The sequence below is a fragment of the Oreochromis aureus genome, linkage group 11 (genome assembly GCF_013358895.1).
Source record: "Oreochromis aureus strain Israel breed Guangdong linkage group 11, ZZ_aureus, whole genome shotgun sequence".
In the NCBI taxonomy this organism is placed as follows: domain Eukaryota; kingdom Metazoa; phylum Chordata; class Actinopteri; order Cichliformes; family Cichlidae; genus Oreochromis; species Oreochromis aureus.
In genome coordinates this window covers 19,599,333-19,619,861 of record NC_052952.1, presented here as the reverse complement: position 1 = coordinate 19,619,861, position 20,529 = coordinate 19,599,333, and the positions used below count along the sequence as shown (strand labels likewise).

At 42.7% G+C, this 20,529-nt stretch overlaps 1 protein-coding gene across 2 annotated transcripts in view; it reads right to left on the bottom strand.

The window, feature by feature from the left end:
• Positions 1-20,529, bottom strand: part of invs (inversin) — a 36,527-nt gene that overhangs the window by 15,678 nt on the left and 320 nt on the right. Inside the window, exons 2-16 of one of the 2 annotated variants that reach the window (XM_031754033.2) lie at positions 20,044-20,149; positions 13,458-13,557; positions 12,976-13,142; positions 11,571-11,744; positions 10,835-11,002; positions 10,540-10,720; positions 9,534-9,643; positions 8,906-9,077; positions 7,934-8,089; positions 7,693-7,814; positions 5,610-5,717; positions 5,391-5,497; positions 5,091-5,300; positions 2,478-2,689; positions 466-1,033 (exon numbers count right to left, since the gene is read on the bottom strand). In XM_031754033.2, coding sequence (XP_031609893.1) covers positions 466-1,033; positions 2,478-2,689; positions 5,091-5,300; positions 5,391-5,497; positions 5,610-5,717; positions 7,693-7,814; positions 7,934-8,089; positions 8,906-9,077; positions 9,534-9,643; positions 10,540-10,720; positions 10,835-11,002; positions 11,571-11,744; positions 12,976-13,142; positions 13,458-13,557; positions 20,044-20,046 — 2,558 coding nt within the window. In that variant the 5' untranslated portion in view covers positions 20,047-20,149. The remainder of the gene's footprint in view (positions 1-465; positions 1,034-2,477; positions 2,690-5,090; positions 5,301-5,390; positions 5,498-5,609; positions 5,718-7,692; positions 7,815-7,933; positions 8,090-8,905; positions 9,078-9,533; positions 9,644-10,539; positions 10,721-10,834; positions 11,003-11,570; positions 11,745-12,975; positions 13,143-13,457; positions 13,558-20,043; positions 20,150-20,529) is intronic. The other variant, XM_039619407.1, reaches the window with a different exon arrangement.

Below are 20,529 nucleotides of genomic sequence, written 5' to 3'. Positions count from 1 at the left end.
TAAAATACTATGAAACTTCTAGATTACAGCCTTTCTGTCCCACGTCTCCTTGTCTCAACCCTCTCCCACGCTCTCCCCCCCACTGCTCCACTGTTCATGGCATCCAGACTAAAGACGGGGGCGGGAAAGTATTCGCAAGGGGGCACATGTGGGTGCCACATGGCACTGCCCCCAAAATTTAGAATGCTAAATGCAGTCTGAATCACTTCAAAAAAATTCATTTGGCCCAGATACCTGCAATGTGAGTATTGAATATTGTTATAGACTCCTTTTTTAATCTATTTATTTATTCATCTGTTTATTGACTCTTAGTGAAGGCAGCTTCTGTGATGGCACTTGAGTCCACAACAAATTTCTCTAAGGGGACAATAAAGTGTGAGTTATCATATCATACTGTGCTGCCAATCTCCCACAACCCTCCTGGTACAAACAAAAACACGTTCAAGAAGAAAAATGTAAACTTGCCTTCTCCAGGCACGCTGGATGATGCGTGCAGCCTCGTTTCTCCTCCTGCGATGCTCCTTGTTGTACTCCCTGTGTGCGCGTGTTGACATCGGTGCATGTGCGGCAGATTGAGCCTTTCTCGGGGGGTTTTTGTGATCTACAGATGAACTCCTTCTTAATGAGGCTGAGCGAGTTTGGTCTTTGGTTGTGGCCTTCTCTGAAGCACGCTCCTTATGTCTTCTGTATTTTTGTGGAGAGGTGTGGGCATCGGTCATTGCCCGGGCAGTCTGCACGCTCGTGTGAGCGTTACTCTTTTTTAGAGGCGTGCAGTCTCTTCTACTGGCCTCAGTTTGGTCCACAGGGGAGACCGCTGTGGAAGGACTGGATGAGTTTGACAAAGGTCGTTCCCTGAATTTGGGCATGGAGGGAGGTGTGGGTCTGAAGCCGGAAGGAGAGAGAAGTTCTGTCAGCCTTGTGGTCTGCAGAGCATCGGGCGAAGCATCACTGCTCACATGACTACAGCCCAAAGCTTCAGGAGAATCATGTGGTTCAGCTTCTTTACTTCTTCTAGAGGACCTGCTTTTGTGGGCTGGTTGGAGTGGGGTTGAAATAATAAAAAAAAGATCATGTAAATGAACAAAACACCACTGTCTGTACTGTTTAGTCAAGATGAATGCATTTTCTCAATTAAATGTTCATTTTAAACACCTAAAAAGTGTTTAAAATCAGTGTTTAAAAGTACACCTCTGTGCAATATCAGTTTAAAGTCAATGATTCAAAATGCATTATTTCACAGAGTTAAATACTCCAGACTAAACTGACAACACAGGCTGCTGACCAACTAAATTGAGTCCACCTCTGATTTCTAGTTAGTTAATTGCATGAATAAGTATATGAAATTAGCTTTGAAGACTAGAACTTCTCTAATTTTGGATCTGATGTGCTGTGCCTATCTGTATATTTGCATCATGATTATACAAAATAATTTTTTTAGAGGAATTAAAAATTCAGATTGTCATCAAAAAGATGGTAAAGGACACGGGAAGATAAGCGAACCACTAAAAATCAGCAAAGACTCAGCTGCAGCAGCCATCAGGAAAGAACAGAATGAACCATGAGACCACTAATCAGAAGTGTGGTGTAGTGGTTGTCCACAGACAGCGTGCTACTGCACGGCCCAGCTTTGAAAGTAATTCAGACACAAGGGAGTCAAAGCTTTGTTGACAGCTCGGACAGTGGGCTGTCTACGATGGAGTCCAGCAAGTTCGCTGCAAACCTGAGCAGGAAACTCAAAGGCAGTGATTTGATGATATCAGACTCCATGATGGCAACAAGAATTACAGAAAATTATCAAAATAAATGAGGCATATATTCCTGCATCACAAAGCACACTGGCAGAATCGGTGTAAAGTAAAGTAAAAACTGGCCAAATATGTTGCATGGCTTGAATCTAACAGAACACATTTGAGGTATGAAAGTGAAAAGCAGAGGAGCACAATCCTTCCCGCAAAGACCAGCTGAAAAAACCGTCCCAGGAGAATGGCAGAATATATCTTCAAATAAGTATGCAACAGTGACATCCACCATTCTGAAGAGGATTCAGTCTCTCATCAAAAACAAAGGCAGACTTATAAAGTACTGATAAAACACTTTTACTGACTTCTCTTGCAGTGTGGTTTATATTTTTATCTATCTATCCATCCATCCATCCATCCATCCATTTCCGCTTATCCTTTTCAGGGTCGCGGGGGGTGCTGGAGCCTATCCCAGCTGTCTTAGGGCGAGAGGCGGGGTACACCCTAGACAGGTCGCCAGTCTGTCGCAGGGCTAACACTGAGACAGAGACAACCATTCGCACTCACATTCACTCCCGCATTCACACCTTTTGTTTGTATTTTTAACAGGGTAAAATAAAGACAAGGAATGTGATTATGGTTAGTTATTAAAGCGATACTGCACAGGTGTGTCCTCACTTGTAAGCGCATTAACACTTACACTTCAGAGTAACTTTAAGGATTTCTGTATTTTTCTACCTCTGTGTCTCTCCTCTTTGCTCTTAGTGCGTTCAGCTTTGGATGATTTCTTTGTTTCCACAGATGAATCATTCATGGATAAGTCTTCTATAATGCTCACTAAGGACAGCTTTTCTTGCTCTGCTTTCACGGGTGAAACCCTCCGTTTCTCTGCTGTGGCCCCTGAAACTTGCTGCACGGCTTCTCTCCTCCGCTGTTCCTCTTCTCGCTTTCTAAACAAAAAGAAAACCAGCCAAAAAAATACAAAATAAATGTAGAGTTATGATGTACTGACATGTTTTTAAGGGCGTGGTCATTGTGGGCTATACTGATGCTAATGAGGCATATATATTATTGTTGATGGGCACTGTGATGTGTCGACACATTAAAACTGAAGCTGTCTGAATACACCTTTAGAAGAAACCTCATCATTTGGCACAGGCAATATTGTAGGTTTCTGCTTATTTTCTAGCTCTGGACCTTTTTTTAAGAACATTCCTGGATGTCTTTTATACAGCTTGAAAATAATCTGATAAGGATATTAGCTTATCATAGTAATGTGTGGGGAAAAAAGCTTTGCTTAAAAGGCATGTCTAAATAAAACTGCCTGCTTGGATTACCATAAAAACCTGAAGTCAATGTGCCCTCTGAAAACAAATTTACTTGTCAAAAGTGTTGTGTAAGAGAATAAAGATGAGACTGGTGAGCAAATGGCAGAAGAAGAACGAGGCAGAAGAGGCAGACAGAGAGGAGACGTATGTGTGTGCTGGGCTGACAGAAAGAAAGATAGATATGGAGAGAGTGTGACTGCTTCAAAGGCAAAGTAAATGTAATTTGCGAAACACAGTGTGAGACAAACAGAGGCATGTCAGTGAGTAACTTCTAATGAATATAAACACCATGAAGCCATGTAATCAGTGATTACAGCTTAAGTGTGTGGTGGTTCTGTGTTTGTCTAGGCAACCAAAGGTGTTAATGTACACTAAATAATAATATTTTCAATTCATTTCAGTTAGACTACGGTTTATATTGTAGGGTAAAGACCCAACAATGTTAGAGAGAGAACCTCAAAAGTCTGATGAGCCCCTATGAGTAAGGATTTGGCGACCGAGGGGAGGAAAAACTTCCTTTTGACAGGAAAAAAAACCCTCTGGCAAACCCGGGCTCAGGAAGGAGTAGCCATCTGCTGTGATCGGTTGGGGTTAGGGCAAAGAGCTCAAAGGGAGACATGACACAAGAGTTTAATAAATAATGCTACCAATGCTACTCCTCAGCCTCCTAGGACAGCGGTCCCCAACCTTTTTTGCGCTACGGACTGGTTTATGTCCGACAATATTTTTACGGACCAGCCTTTAAGCTGCCGCGGATAAATACAATAAAATAAAACCAGTACCGGTACCAAAAAAAAAAGATGTATTCATAACACACGGGAAAAGACCCAGGGAAACAGAGTTAACGATAAAAAACGATAAAAACCCTGAAAACCATACATTAGACACCAGAGCCTCAACTCTCACGGCTCAGTACCAAACAACTCACGGACCGGTACCGGTCCGTCGCCCGGGGGTTAGGGACCGCTGTCCTAGGAGAGGTAGCTATGGTATAAATGTGAAAATCCTAGGTGACTTCCTTCTTTGGTTATCACATTCACAAGATTTTCAGAAAACTTGACCTCTGACCTCTGAGGTGAAGCTCACTGGGATTTGAACTCATCCAAGATTTTTAGGAGATCCACATATGATGTCAATTTGAAAATCTTATGTCACCTCATTCTCAATTTCTCATGTTCATAAACTTAGGTGGCCCATCAGCTTTTCACAGAAATGCAACAGAGGTGTACAGATGCACTCTCCATGTATCCTTGACATATACCTATGGGGCTTGATATTTCAGATTTATTATATGAGCAGAAAGATTTTAAATTCAATTCTGGATTTAACAGGGAGCCAGTAAAGAGAAGCTAACATGGGAAAAACATGTTAGTACACACACTGCAGCATTCTGGATCATCCTTTCAGGGTGTTTTTAGGACAGCCCGATTAATAATACATTGCAATAGTCCAGCCTGTATGTTTAATATGCGCACTGAAGGACATATCTTGGTCAAAAATGACTACAAGATTCCTCAAAGTGTTATTGAAAGGCAAGATCATACCATCCAGTGAAGAGGTCAGATCGTTACGTCTTTAAGACATGCTTGTAGTTTAACTAGTTGCTGTGTGTCATTTGGCTTCATAGACAAATATAGCTGGGTATCATCTGCATAGCAATGAAAATATATGTAATGTTTTCTCATAATGCCTTCTGAGGGAAGCATGTATAATATAAACAGTATTGGTCCCAGCACAGGACCCTGTGGAACTCCCTAAATAACCTTTGTGTTTGAAGAAGACTCCCCATCTACATGATCAAATTTGAGTCCGTCAGACAGATATGATTGAAACCCCTGCAGTGTATTTCTTTAATACTGTGTATTCTAACCCATGTATAAAATATTATGGTCAACAGTGTCAAACGCTGCACTGAGGCCTAGCAGAACTCTGTTAACGCTGGTTAATAAAAGCTAGTTATGCAAATTCCTTCACTTTACCATTATACCTATAACTCTGGGATGACCCTATATGTGTCTCTCACTTGGCTGCATCCTTGCGCAGTTGCTCGTGTCGCATGAGCAGCTGCTTTCTCTCCCTGAAGGCCTTGCGGACAGTGTAGCCCTTGTAGACAGCCTGGATTGAGGCGGCAGCGATGTCCTGGATAGCTGCTATGGACAGAGCGCCATGCTCCAGCATGAACTGAGTCACCTCACTGTGCCCCCCCAGCAGAGCATAGTCCAGAGGGGTGTACCTGCACGGCATAAACAGTGTGATTCATACATCTATTTTCCTACTTTTTAAGCTTTACCTCTGCTGCCTTCATTGTGGTCTCAGTCCTCACCTCTCCTCACTGTGCTCCATTTGATTGGGAAAGGCATTGTAGCCCAGGAGCAGTTTCACAGCGTCAAGGTAGCCATTGTTACATGACCAGTGGAGAGCGGTCCGGCCCTGGACCCCCATAAAGAAAAAAAACAGCATTCACGTTGTATGTTTAAACCTTAAAAAAAAAAAAAAGGTCAGACATGAAAGCGTATTCAAGCAAATACAGGCAATTTCTTACCTCCTTGTCCTGTATATTAGGATCAGCGTGGTTCTCCATGAGAACAGCCATGCAGGTGATGTAACCACCGTAAGCTGCGCACTGCAGTGGAGTCCGTCCTGCATGATCCTGCAAACAGTTTACACAGCAGATCAGAAGTTTTGGAGCTACGACATAGACAGCTTTGAAGTTCACAATGATCGGTCATATGCTTTACGCTGGACACGAGAATCCAAACTGTTTTTGGTCATTAATGAGGACAAAATCCAAAATTCATGTTCAGTATGTAACTAGGAAACCACTCGGTGCTGTATTAGATTATCCATAACAATGTTGTTTTTATGATTATTAACCAGAGATAGTTTCTGTTGCTCTAAAGAACTGAACACACAGGTGAAACACTACCAAATAAAAGTAGTTTAAATGAAATAGAAGTAACTGTAACAAAAATTTATGACTAAATGTTTCCAATTGACCATGAAAATTTAATATGACACACTACTGCGGCAGCACATTAGCTTTGGTTAAACTTTATTGCATTTTGCTGCAGGGCTGAGGTAGAGGGCGAGTGGTCATGCTTCATATTAAAGAAAAAAACATCCCTTCATCCCCTCTCCTGCTCAAGTATGATCACTGTAACTTTTAATTAACCTGTAATTTTAAACTGAACTTGGACGACTTTAATCTTAATGGTTACTTTATCAGTTACCTATCAGAGAGATAGCAACAACTTTAGTAGAAGCCAAATCAGAAATCTGGTACATTTTTAAAAAGAATGGCGTAGTTGTTAGCATATTCATTACACAACTGACAGATCGCTGGTTAGATTTCAGTCAGAGAAACAAATCCCTTTTGGGGTTGTGTCAGGAAGGGCATCTGGTCTTCTGCTCTACCAAATCAAACTTGCAGAGACACCCATTTTGGCAAGGCTGCCATGTTCTAAAAACTAAAACCATTTTCATGGTGTGATGAGGATTATTTCCAGGAATATTAAAAACCACTTTACAACACCTAGCTGAGTCAAGAACACACTTGAGGAGTATCACTTTCAAAGTCCACAATCCAAAGACACCTTTATGAATATGAAGACAGAGGGTGTGCAACAAGGTGCAAACCATTGGTTACACTCAAGAACAAGAAGGTCAGATTAGACTTTGCAAGAAAACTATCTAAAAGAGCCAACACAGTTCTGGAAGAATTCTAAGATGGATGAAAGCAAGATGAACTTGTACTAGAATGATGTGAAGAGAAAAGCCTGGAAAAAGAGAGCAACAACTCATGATCTAAAGCATACCACATTATCTGTCAAACATGGCAGAGGCAATGTTATGGTATGGGCATGTATGATCCAGAGGAACTGGGTCACTAGTGTTCATTGATGATCTGGCTGCTGATAGAAGTTGCAGGATGAACAGTAAAGTGTACTCTTTGCTCAGATTCAGCCAAATGCTGCCAACTGATCAGACACACTTCACACTGCAAATGGATAATGACCCAGTTATTTGATAGAGAGCCCGAAAAACAAGCAGCAAATCTGGTAGATGCAAAGGTCTGGCAGATCATATTAGGAGAGGAAACACAACATGTCTATGGCTTCTTTTGTTTGCTTTCAAGCCTTTAAATAATCTTACCCCACCCTAACTAAGCTCTTACATGTGCACTCACCATCCTGGTTGCTCAGGTCAGCTGATCAGCTGCTCCTAGATATGCCGAGGGCACAGCAAAAGCTCAGAGGGAACAGATCTTTTGCTGTGGCAGCACCTAAGTTGTGGAATTCGCTGCCACTGCATATTAGACAGGTTTCTGCACTGTACATTTTTAAGTCACTTAAAGTCACTTTAAAGTCACTTAAAACCTACCTCTTTTCACTGGCCACAGTGTGAGAGGTGATTTTTAATTGTTATAATTGTTTTTGCATTAATGGTTTTGTATGTTTATTCTGTTCTTAAGCACTTTGGTCAGCGCTTGCTGTTTCAAATCTCTTTATAAATAAGACAGCTTGGCTTAGCTAGGCTTCTATACTTCAGATGGCCGTTGCCTGCAAATGATTTTCATCCAAGTATTAAAAACAACTACTCCCTTAGTGAAATATGTTTATGCATACCTGTACATTGGGACTTATCCCATTCTCCATCAGTATCTGACAGACTTCAGCGTTCCCTCCTAGAGCTGCCCAGTGCAGAGCAGTGTGACCATCTACGTCCACCAGGTCAACACGTGCAGAACCTTTATTCAAAACATTCACATGACTACAAAGACCACAGTTAAACTGAAAAGGGAAATAAGACTTTCCCAAAATGACTGAGAAAGTGTAACTAACGTACAGTATGTTAATGAACACCCACCTTTGATCAGTGTTAGTATGACATCTCTGTGTCCCATCTCACAGGCACGAAACAGTGGTGTGTGTTTCATGACGTCCAGAGAGTCAACCATTGCGCCCTTCTCCAAAAGCAGCTTCACCGTGCTCTCATGGCCTGACAGGGAGGCCGCATGGAGCGCTGTTTAACACACACACACACACACACACACACACACACACACACACACACACACACACACACACACAAGATAAAACATGATGTCCTGAATCACTCCTCAGGTCTGTCCCTTCTTTTTCTCCCCATCACTCCTTTGACTGATGCTCCTGTTTGGGCTGTGGCTAAAGCCTGGTCAGTGAAGGGTTAAACAGGCAGAGAAATTTAATGAGGAGTGGTGCACTTAATCCTCCTTGTGGAAATCCCCCCCTTGCCCTCACTCCAGTCCCCAGACAGTACAGACTGGAGTCAAGTGCATGGAAGTGATCCGGTCAGTTACACTGCCCTTCACACTGTCTAATTAGCATGATTCAACCGTTGCATGTAATTCATGCATAAACAATGACCGTGGAGCAGAGGGGCTATCACCATGGAGATTATAAGTCCAAATAGCCCCGGGGGGTCAGAGCGTGGCGGGAAGTCATGTGAGCCTGCATGTATGTGTGTTTGTCAAAGGACAGTGCTGGCAGTAATGCGCGTCTGTGACAAGCTCACACTAATTTTGCTCACAGTATCACTTCCCTCTCTCCTGTGATCTCACTGCCTCTTTTGCACCTTTGGGGGAATCCCCTGTGACATCATCATCCCAACTTTAAAACAAGCAACCAGTAAGGACAAAGGTGTGTGTGTGTGTGTGTGTGTGTGTGTGTGTGTGTGTATAGAGTATTAAGACCAGGGAAATTATGTCATCATTCCCTTGAAGCACACAGAGGACAGGGGAAGTGGGCCAAAGCAGTTCGGAGGACATTTAGTTCCTCCTCTGGTTTGTCAAGTCCTCACCAGTGCCACCGTACTTGTCTGCCATGTTGATGTCAATGTTTGGGGTGAGGGCCAGCATGGTGCGAATGACATCATCGCTGCCCTTCCCAGCAGCCCACATGAACGCTGTTCTCCCCTCTAGATCAGGCTCGTCTTTCACTGACGGATGGGACAGGAACACGCCAACTGTCTCCTTCATGCACACAGAAAGAAAAACGCAGGTTATTTGCGTTGTTTTTTTGGACCAAGGTGAAGATACTGACACATAATTACAACAAACTAATAAGATGAAGATCTGGTTTATTATTCTGCTGTAATTTAAAACAGGTGTTTGAACAATCAAGCGTTTAAAATCTCTCCTGTAGCACTTTCAAATATCAGTAACACACCACAAGAGTCTAAGTTAAATAGTTTCTAATTTATAAGACTTTTTGTCAATTTTCCATTAAGTTGACCTTGAAGACCTTGGTGGATATAAGCCAGATTTCAATGGATTGTTAACATGACCCCACTTTACACCCCTACAAAGTTTTATTTGAATTATTTCAAAACTTTTTGAGACATCGTGTTTACAGACAGCACAACGGGAAAACACTACCAAAACACAACCTCCTTGGCGAAGGTAACAATATGTGAGTCAGTGACTCACAGCATTGTTGCTTTGTGCCCCATAGTGCAGAGGTGTTGCTCCTTGGCTGTCTGAGGGAATAGTGCCTGATGTGTTCCTCTCCAGCAGCAGGTGGACGATTTTCGCATGGCCTGAAAAAGACACGTTTTTCATCAGGGGGACATGCTGGGAGACATGGATGTGAAGAGCCAGGACGACAGCTCAACCACACCATCTTACAGATGCAGCGTGTGTTTTTGTTTGTACAGTTAACAGTTAACATGACACTAAAGAAATAAACAGATCACGAGACATAAAGTCGACACATGCTGTCACCCAGAAGTTTGGAGTCATTTTTGCTGTAAATGAAGGCTATTCTGAGCAACAAAGATACGAAAATACGTCACAAACCAGCAAAAAATTGCTTGTATGACTACCGTTTAATAACGTTTTCAGTTTTGCCCCTGTCGTCTTATTTTAAACCACAGACGTGGTTTTGCACCTCGGCCTCCCACTTCTCTTTCTGTTCTGGTTAAAGCCAATTTTGCACACTTTTGAGACTACTGAGTAGTTCCCACTTTTCTATGAAATCATTTGTTTGTTTTTTTTAAACTGGTTTTTAAGTACAAGACTCTTCATTTCTCAGAACTTCTATAATGTGAAGTTTCTGAAGGAATTTTATTTTATTTTTTGTGTGACTATGATCAAACCCATACAGGATGATAGGCATATTTATTCCTTTTTTAAAAACAGCGCATTTGCTATCTGCTGTGTTTACGTAATCCATTCAAGTCTCACTGGAACACGGTGGTTGCTGAAATGTGCGTCTGTATGCCTTCCACAGACATTCGGTGACAAATAATAAATTACTTACGATTAATGACAGCATTAATCTTTGATTGTCACTTATAACATTTCTGATCTATTTAATGTCATATTAAATAAAGATGAATTTACTTTAGCTTCAAAAACAAAAAGCACTTCCAACTTTTGAATGAAAGTGTAAGAAAACTGTAATAGACTGCATATAAGATGTGTGTCGACTCACCCAGCAAAGCAGCCCAGTGCAGCGGTGTTCTGAAGAGGTTATCATAAGCTGTTACATTACAGCCCTCATAAGACGTCAGCACCTCCACTACTGCCTCGTTGCCATCAGCAACGGCAAAGTGAAGGGGCGTCCGACCCTCATAGTCCTGCCAGTTCAGCAGGGACTCAGTGGGTGCTGCTTCCTTTACACAAACACAGACAACAACAAGAAAACATCCAAACATGCAGGTTGATGTGTGAGGATGGGAAATGAAGATGAATGAATTTGTGAGCGTGTGCGTGGATATGGCGTGTACCAGTATACAGCGGACAGTTTCCGTGGCACTGGGCTCCTGACTGTGTGCAGCCCAGTGCAGGGGGATCTTGCCTTCACTGTCCGGGATGCCGATGTTGGAGTCGTGCTTGATCAAAAGGCGAACGTGTTCTGGTCGGTTATAAAACGCTGACCAGTGAAGAGCAGTTTGCTGTCGACAGAATGACGATAAAAGATGACACAAAGATTTCTCAATGGAGCGAAACTAAAAATGGGCAGTTGTAAGACTGGGTTTGAGGTTTCCTCTTTTAAAAAAATGACTACACTATGATACAGCCAGGAAATATGAGGGAACGTGCTACACAAAGCTCATATTGAAGATCCACCAGTGAGCTGAGATTTAAACCTCGATACCGACGACTGAGCTATTCTGAGATTTGCTGAAACCACTATCATCTGACACGATGATGCATATTGGATTATTACAGAACTAACTACTGATGTCAGATACACATCAGGTTCAGCAGACAGAGAACACTGTGTGTTTGTGGTTTTATCAGCAAGAACACAGGACAAAGCTACAGCTTGTTAAGCTTTTCACTGAGCGTGTTTATGTATGTATGACTTAATGTGTGTATGACTTAAAACTGCCGCTGCATCTACCAAATGGCTTTGAGTGAGTCTGTTTGTAGGTTAATGGTTTGATGCCCCGGCTGGCTGTTTTCTGACTGAGAACAGTTATAAAGACAGATGGATATTTACACACTCTACTACACTACCTTATTCTTGTCCTGTGTGTCAACCTCTCCAGGTCCAATATGTTTGAGGAGCAGGGCGAGCGCTTTAGGTGAGGGGTGTCTGGTGGCCAGGTGGAGCGGGGTCATTTCCTCTAAATCTTTCTGCAGCCAGTTAGCACGCCTGGACAGCAGCAGCTTCAGGAAACGCACGTTCCCCTGCAGCACACAAGAGGGACAAACTGTGCTGATAAGAAGCTCAGAAATCGCCAATTCTCCTCAACATTAGTCATGAACCAGCAACAATGTCACACACACACACACTCCCACACACACACACTGACTCCCCGGGCTTTTAGCCGCGTCTGGTTCAATCCACAGGTCATCCATCTTCGTTCCCTCCTCCTGCCTCACTCCTCAGTGTGTGTGATGAGCTGTTAAACAGTAAACAGCAGCACTCTGCCTGCCATCCCCTCCTCATCATCGTCATCATCTTTATACTCACTTTTCTGGTCTTTCACCAGCAGGCCACTGGGTGCAACAGTGGCCGCACAGCAGCAGTGTGAGGGTGTTTAGTATCGTTCTGTGACCACAAAGCCACAGACTGACAGATCTATCTCGTGTGTGAGCATGCATCTAGACTCTAAGAGTGTGTGTGTGTGTTCCTGTCCTCCTATTCTCAGTCCAATTAGATCAGTAATCCCTTGCCTCTCTCGCTGTCTCAGCCACTTATTGATCAGGTGTCAAAGAGACAGGGCTTCCCATCACTAGCATCCCCCAACATACACACACTCCCCATCTACGAGACAGATCCTAGTAACCTATTACCTTCCCTCTCCCTTCAGCGATATGATGATCCTGTATCAGTACACTCTAATAAAAGAAGCTGCCAATAAATAACAGAGAGGTAAAGAGATATTATTAGCCCCACATCCCCGTTGTTCTCATCACTCTGGAGGTGTTGTCATTAACTCTTTGTCTTCATTGTCCCTAATTGTGTAGATTGAACTGAAAAGAACATCAAGCCCCTCCTCTTTCACACGTTTCTGTGTCTAAAATGCTGTGGAACAGCAGAAATACTCCATGCAGAATAATTCCTCATGTACAAGCATGTGCATAGGAAGCTCATAGCTAAACTGCTTGTGTCTGAGGCCCATAAATCAGTTCATATTACCTTCAATAAGCCCTAAGGCCATAATTACAGCCACTAGGGGGCACTGGCTTCCCATTGGAGCTGACAGACTGTCAAAATTTCTGTTATTTAACTTCTATGAGATCACACCTTGGGTTCATATTCATTTCACTTTAATAAATCTATCCAATTATGGCCTTTGTGAATGAATTTTGTCAGGATAATGACATAAAAAGGGCCGACATACATAACTGATGACATTAGTGTGCTTTATGTGTGTGCTCCAGTGTTCACTTGCACATCTGCGAATGCCCGTACCTTCTGTGCAGCGAGGTGCAAAGCGGTTCGCTGGCTGAGGTCGGTCTTGTTGACCGATGCTCCGGCTTTCAGCAGAATCTCTGCGCAGTCCAGACGGTCAGCCAGCACGCAGTACATCAAAGGGGTCCGGCCGAACTGGTCCTCACGGTCCTTCAGCAAGGGCTCTGCTACATGTGGACACACACGAAGCACAACAGAAGGTTTAAGTCAGACGTTAAGACCCCAATACAGACCAAGATTTTGGTGAAAATCTACAGAATTCATTCTTATACTTAAAGAGAAAAATCAATTTATTTGGAGCTGCTGGGAGTCACAAGGTAGCACTTTAGCACTGGTAACCTGCATCCTCATGTTTGCCCTCTTATATTCTTTTACTACACATTTCTAATTTATGCCACAACATATTAAACCTGTATTTCTTTAGTAGCTGAGGGAGTTCATGAACTTAAGATTTAGAGGCCAGTTGCCCGTGTGCTGCTTACCGGTGATGAGTCTGAGGAGAGTGCTCCTATCTCCGTTGACAGCTGCTGCATGAACCTGCGAGCCTAGAGAGGCAGGTCCTGGGCTGGACGTCGCTGAGGCCTGCAACACAAACAGATGGAAGTTCACAACTTGAGCTGCAGCAACATGCATACACACACACACACAGTTTGTGACATTAAACTGAGTCTAGACAGTTTCCTTTGCATTCACTTGACTCAAAGCACACTCATTACCGGACACACTCACAATTAAGTGCTTCATGTTCAGTGTAATATCGTATTGCGTGACAAATAAATATATTCTAAATAAAACCGTGTTTCTCGAGATCAGAGAATATAGATGCAGTTTTTCTGTATAATAAGCAAACAGTGATTGAGCCATTCAGAAGGCTATTACTATTTTACACACGGATCATCTTGCGGGCAGATAATAAACACCTGAAGCTCCACAAGCAGTCGATCATACAGCAAAACGCGTACAGCCAATAACAAAATAAGAGAGCTAATGTGAGCTGGCAGTAGGGACTGCGAGCGTGCACAACTCAAAGTGTGTGTGTGTGTGTGTGTGTGTGTGTGTGTGCTCCTGCTGAGGGGGTTAAATCTCTTCCTGGCCCCACTTAACCAGAGCGCAGTGAAAGCTGGGTAACGTGCAGACAGGAAGCAGCTGGGGAGGGGGAGACCCTGTGTGAGCGTGTAAGAGGGGGGTCTCTCTTCATGTCTTATTCATGTCTCATTAATACTGCAGCATGCCTTGCCGTGTTTATGTGTGTGTGCGTGTGTGAGCGCGCATGCATGTGTGTGTTTGTTTGTTCGGTTTGGAGATGTGGGACAAGCCCTGCGGAGCGCAGCACAGAAATCAATTATTGCCCCTAAACACATAAATGCTGGAGGCACAAACTGATGCCACAATCAGAGTTTTCTCCGAGACGTTTTCATTAACTCCCAGATCTGATGCAACACAAAAATGACCATCCAAAGAGACTTCATGCCGATACAGCAGAGGGGAGTTACTGATAAGTGTTAAGGCATTCGCAGCTTTAAAAACACTTCTAAACTTTTGGTCGGGGAGGTGAGGGAACACTGCGGTGTCTTCCATCCATCGTTTCTCATCCCCCTCTTCCTCCCCCTAGTCACCTCATAAAGAGAGCTCCCGTAGACACTGCGTGCAGCACGGCAATTACCCATCATGCTCCTGCTTTCTCACGCTCTGCCAAGTAGTGGCAGAGACTTAATACAAGTTAGTTACAACATTTACTGCGAGGTAAGGCTATGTGTGAGATCAAGCGGGTGGTGGTGGTAGTAGTGGGGGAGCGGCACCTTGAAGGTGTGTGTTAGTGTGTCAGCGTGTGTGTTTGGCACATGTGCCATGTCATGGGAAGTGATTTTCCGTGAGAGAGAGTTTTTACACGAGCTTTACCAAAATCAACCACAAACGTCTCTAATTTAAAGTCATTACCCCAGTCAGTAATGCAGATGGAAATGCTCACTCAGACACTCACAGAGTCTGCAAATATTTAACTTAATGCACGCACAAACAGCAGATATTCCAGAGCTGCACAAACAAGTAATACAATTTTATTATTATGATTTCTTTAATACAAAAAAGAGACGATCACAAGACCTCCTTTAAGTTGTGCGCTCAAGCCAAACTTCTTTCCTTCTGTCCATTTATTTTGATCCTTTTCTACACTTCTCAAGTCTATTTGAAAGCCCCCAACAGTCAGACTAAAATATGAATTGATTTATGAATAATATTAGATGCAGGAAAATAAATAAATAAATAAACAAAAGTTATAATTTGGCCAAACACCAACACGAGGGACACGAGTCAATATCTGAATCTATGTGAGGGACATTCATATCACCAAGAGTGGGCAATTAGAGTTTTATGAGGACCTGAGTGTTTTGGAAACACCTACAGTGCATCCAAATTTGGCTAAAAAGGCTTTTGCAATGCAGCGTCTGAAACCAGACAAAGGAGGGTGTAAAAACAACACAAGGTCCTGTTGAGAGGTTTGGAGTGGTCTCATTTAGCCATTCATACGCGTTCCTCAGGGAGCACTCCACTTGTTAATATGAAGACAATAACTCAGAGTAAACCATTGATCATGGACTGAGGTCCAGACCAAGTGATTGTGCATCTGTATGAGTATTGATTCATGCTGATGCTGACATTATTTAGTCTTTATTCATATTCTGCCTCATATAACTGCAGAGATTCTAACAAAGAATCTAGACACTCCGACGAAACCTTTCAGAAACACGACAGGAGTGCTGCAAACATGCGCGCTGCTGCCTCCTGACAGACACACACTCACTGAAAGTAACGCTTCAATTGATGCTATTGAGACAAACAGGTAAAAAAGTGTGTGTGTGTGTGTGTGTGCTTCTCTACTTGTCTGTCACTGTGAAGGTGTCTGCTTTTGATAGGCGACATGACTAGGGCATGCTGGGTTAGCAATGGGGGACAGAGCCTGAGCCTGTGGCCTTTATTTCATTTCTAGAGCACGCACACACGCAAACATTTTTATTACCGTTTATACAGTTAGAGCTGAGTGCCCTTAGCTTCTTAGCCATCACGGGGTTATTATGGGTTCCTACATGCATGTATCTGATAGAAGATAGAAGCTTCAGGGGTCGGTTCCTCGATTTTTTTTGACTGACAGGTATAGATGTTGGAGGAAGGATAATATCAGCCCTTAGGGATCCCCAATCTGTAAAGCCCTATTTCTCGGGGACTTCCTGTTTCCCCAAGGACCAATGAGCTGGCTCCCTCAGCTGGGGGCCGAGCCCTTGGGCACAGCGGGGCCAATCAGCAGGAGGGAAGCAGGCTGAGTGACACATAGATCTGCTAATTTACATCATTACCACAGTGCATCCTGACAAATGAGCCCCTAGGGTGTGAGCCAATCACCTGGGAGAGTAATGCAATTAGGTGGGACCACAGCTGTCAATCTCACAGCCATGGGGGTCAGGTAGTGACGCCTGTGGCTAAAACACCCCTGCCTGACTGCTGTTCACTCAGAGACACACCACCGATACATGCACACACACACACACACATATGGTATATGTATAGAGATTAGTGATGCAGATACGAAGTGTGGGATGGAAAGGCGTGTGTGGGCAGAGGCACATTAGAGCCTGGCTCTCTATCTTCCTCCTGAGATACTCAGAAAGCACAGAATGTGTGTGTGTGTGTGTGCACAACTGCTTAAGGGACACAGAGATTGGCTTGTGCCCTCTGAGAACTTACACCTGAGCCTTAGTGCGTGCATATCTGCATACATCTGGGTGTATTTTTGTGCGTGTTTACATTCGCCCATGTGTTTTCATCCACTGGGAAACAGTGTTGTTATGCTCCGTGCAAAGACTACGACAACAAAAGGGGGAGAAAGAGGGCGGGAACTGGTGCAGAATAGCCCTGAATTTGACTGCTGCTAGTGAAGCTTATCTTAGTGTCATTAGGTGTTGTGATATCACACTGAAGCACTCCACTGAGTCGATAGGGTTCTGCCCAGCTTGTGATTGGTTTGTTGTGTGTCTGTGTGTGCACATTTGTGGGCTGATCAATTCTGTCTTGAGTGGCAGACTGTCAACATTTTCACTTAGCCTCTTTTTAGCTTCAAAGAGAAGAAGAAGGGACGAAACAAAAAAAAAACAGACAAGTTCTCTAACACTGCCAGCAGAGTCCCCATAACCTTGTCTATGTAGTTCAGCCACTGCTTGAGACACTCTGAGAGTTAGAGGAGCTGTGTGTTTTGTGTCATCCCATTATATCACTAATGAGCCACCCTCAGGAGGGGGGGGAGAGACAGCAAGGCAGACAGAAATAGAGAGATGAAGAAAAAAGACAGAGGAGAGAATGAGAAGGCAGTGTAGGGGGAGGCAGAGACACCAGCTTGGGGACTTTTTCCTCTTCTCCCCTCCATCCTCTTTTCCCCACACCTCTGAGTCTAATTGGACTAAAACTGTGATCTAATTAAATGTCCAATTAAAGTGCAGAGAGCAATGTGCCCACCGGCGAATCAGAGTAGAGGGACATAATCAGCTGGAAAAACAAACAAAAAAATCAATGGGAGCAATGCGAAATGGAAAAAAGATGGAGAAAGCAGAAAAGGGAGGCGAGGGCAAAACAGAAAGCAGATGGATAGATGAAATCAGATTGGTGTGAGAGTGTGCTGCATTACTCTGCAGCTAGTGTGACGACACATTACATTGTCAGACGAGGACGCTGAAAAGGGTTAACATGTTCACTGGGGTTTCCCTGCATGTAAAAAATTTTGGCACCCAGAAAATGAGGGTTAGGCCTTTCCACCAAAGGACATTCACCAGAACTGTTATAAAAATACTTAAGATTGAACCTTTTTTTTTTTTAAAGGAAAAAACGGTGAGATCATTTACAAAGCTATATATATACATACATATATTTAAGAAATGCAGACTTCTGTTAAGACAATGTGGAGCAGTCACTTTCAAAGGCCCATTTTGAGCCTGGAAACACCCTGACACGCTCTATGTTATTAGTCATCTCGTACCCTTATTTTCCATGCCTCACAACATCACAACAAGCTGAGATGAACAACAGCACATGACACCATGACATTATTTAACAAAAACTAAGCCAAAACACAGAAGCAATGTGTGTGAAGTACACACAGTCATTCAATAGCTTACTGAACCACCGTTAAAACCAACTTGAAGTAGTCATTTTCTGTGCGACTTCATCAGTCTCTCACATCGTTGTCGAGGAATTTTGACCTACTCTTCCTTACAGTGTTGCTTCAGTTCATTGAGGTTTGTAGGCATTTGTTTATGGACAGCTCATGTAATGCCTCATCACAGCATTTGAATCAGGCTGAGGCCTGGACTTAGACTTGGTTATTGCAGCACCTGATTCTTTTTCTTTTCAGTCATTCCGTTGTAGATTCACTGTGATTGGGATTAATTTCCTTTTTCATGACCCAGTTTTGTCAAAAGGATGGCCTCAGATTTGACTCTACAATACCTATATATATATATGTACAGAGAAGTTCATGGTCAACTCAATGAGTGCAAAGTCCCCAGGTCCTGTGGCTGCAAAACCAAACCAAATCATCACCTTTTCACCACCGAGCTTGACAGTTGGTATGAGGTGTTTGTGCTGATGTGCTGTATTTGGTTTTCATTGTACGTTATGGTCAAACATCTCCACTTTGGTCTTGCTGTATGTAAAGCACATTGTTCCAGAAGTCTTGTGGTCTGTTCAGATGCAGCTTTGTAAACCTAAGCTGTGCAGTAGCTCAGTTTTTTTCTTCAGTCTTTCTGTCATGAACGTTAACATTTAACATGCAAACTGAGGCCTGGAGATTTTCAGATGCACCTCATGGGTCTTTTGCAGTTTCACTGAGCATTGCACAGTCTGACCTTGGGTGAATTTCCTGGGACGTCCAATCCTGGAAAGATTGGCAACTGCCTTGAATGCTTTCCACTTGTAAATAATCTTCCTCGTGGTAGAATGAGGAACTTGAAAATGTTTCGAAATGGCTTTATAAGCCTTCCCAGCAAGCCGCCAAAACATCTGCTTTTATAAAGGTGCTCACCCTTACTGATGATCAGTAAATCAAGTGCATTTGATTAGCGGCACCTGGATGCTAATCAGGCTCCTAACTCCTATGGAAACAATAAGGGTATACTTACTTTTCCACACACAGATTCTGCTTTTTGGCTTAGTTTTTGTTAAATAAATAATGACAGTGTAACATATGTGGTGTTGATTATGATTTTCTTTTATGTTCTGATATGTAAAACTCTAGAAATGAAAGAGGGTATACTTTATTTTTTATGTGACTGTATACAAGGCATAAACTGTTCATTTAAAATAAAATTAAAGTTCAATAGCAAAATCTTTCACAAAAATAAGTAGTAGCAACACCCAAATTATTTATATATATTCATTTTTCCTATGTCTTTCTGTTCAACAGTATTTAGTTAATTGACCAATATTCAACTTTTACATCATTACCTCTATTCAATGAGTCATTTTATATAAATAACATATAATATTCTTGCTAAATTAAAATAACAGTAAAAGTTTTTTGCTCTTCAAAACTTTGATCCAACTTTAATTCACATTATTAATCATCTATGAGCAAACCCAGTAAAGACAGTTTACCAAAGGATTTTTCATACCTCATAACTACATATATATACATAAAGTGTGCACTGACACCTAAAGGATATGGAGCTCCTCCCTCTCTTTATCACTGAGAAATCCTCCCCACTCCATCTGTGAGTTGCTCGCACACTGTGAGCCCCCTATGGACAGCTTTAGCCCATAAAATATTAATGCTGGGATTCAATTCAACATTCCACCTTAATCTCCTTAACAATTAGGTTGCTGCTGCACGCACACACGCGCGCGCGCACATACAGACACACACACACACAATTAGCTTTGTTACACACGGTCTTGACTCTAGAGAGAGATTTAAAGACCAGGAGTTCAGTGGAGACACTAAAGACATTACCAATAGAAAAATAAACTTCAGGGATTTATACATCAAATTAGACCTGGTTAACTGCACTCAGTGCACCGGAGTCTTACCATATCTGCGTTAAGGGGGATACTTCAGCAGATGTTTCCCAGTTCAGAGCATCCTCAGTGGGTGTGAATGTGCATCCAGGTCCCCTACCTGCCCTGATCCTGACTCCTGCCAGGGCAGAGAAAGAGGCTCACTCACATACTGAGATCAGCCCACCTGTTCAAACAAATAACTGCCAGCATAACACTGTACTGATTACAGGCAGGGGAGACATGTCTCAGAGTAACAGATTGTTTATAATAGTTATAGCTCTGAGTTGTTAAACAGAGATTTAAAAACCAACAATTAACCACAAACGCTCTTTTTTTCCCTCCTTCTTGTTCTTTATGGAGAACATTTGCAGAGGTTTTGGAGAGTTGTGAATCAAAGTCGGTATCTAAATATTTAAAAAGATTTGTGCAACCAAGTGTGTTTTAGCTTGAAAACATAAAGCGCATAGCTAGACGGTGAACAACGGAGTATTGCAGAAAACTCAAGCATAATGATGC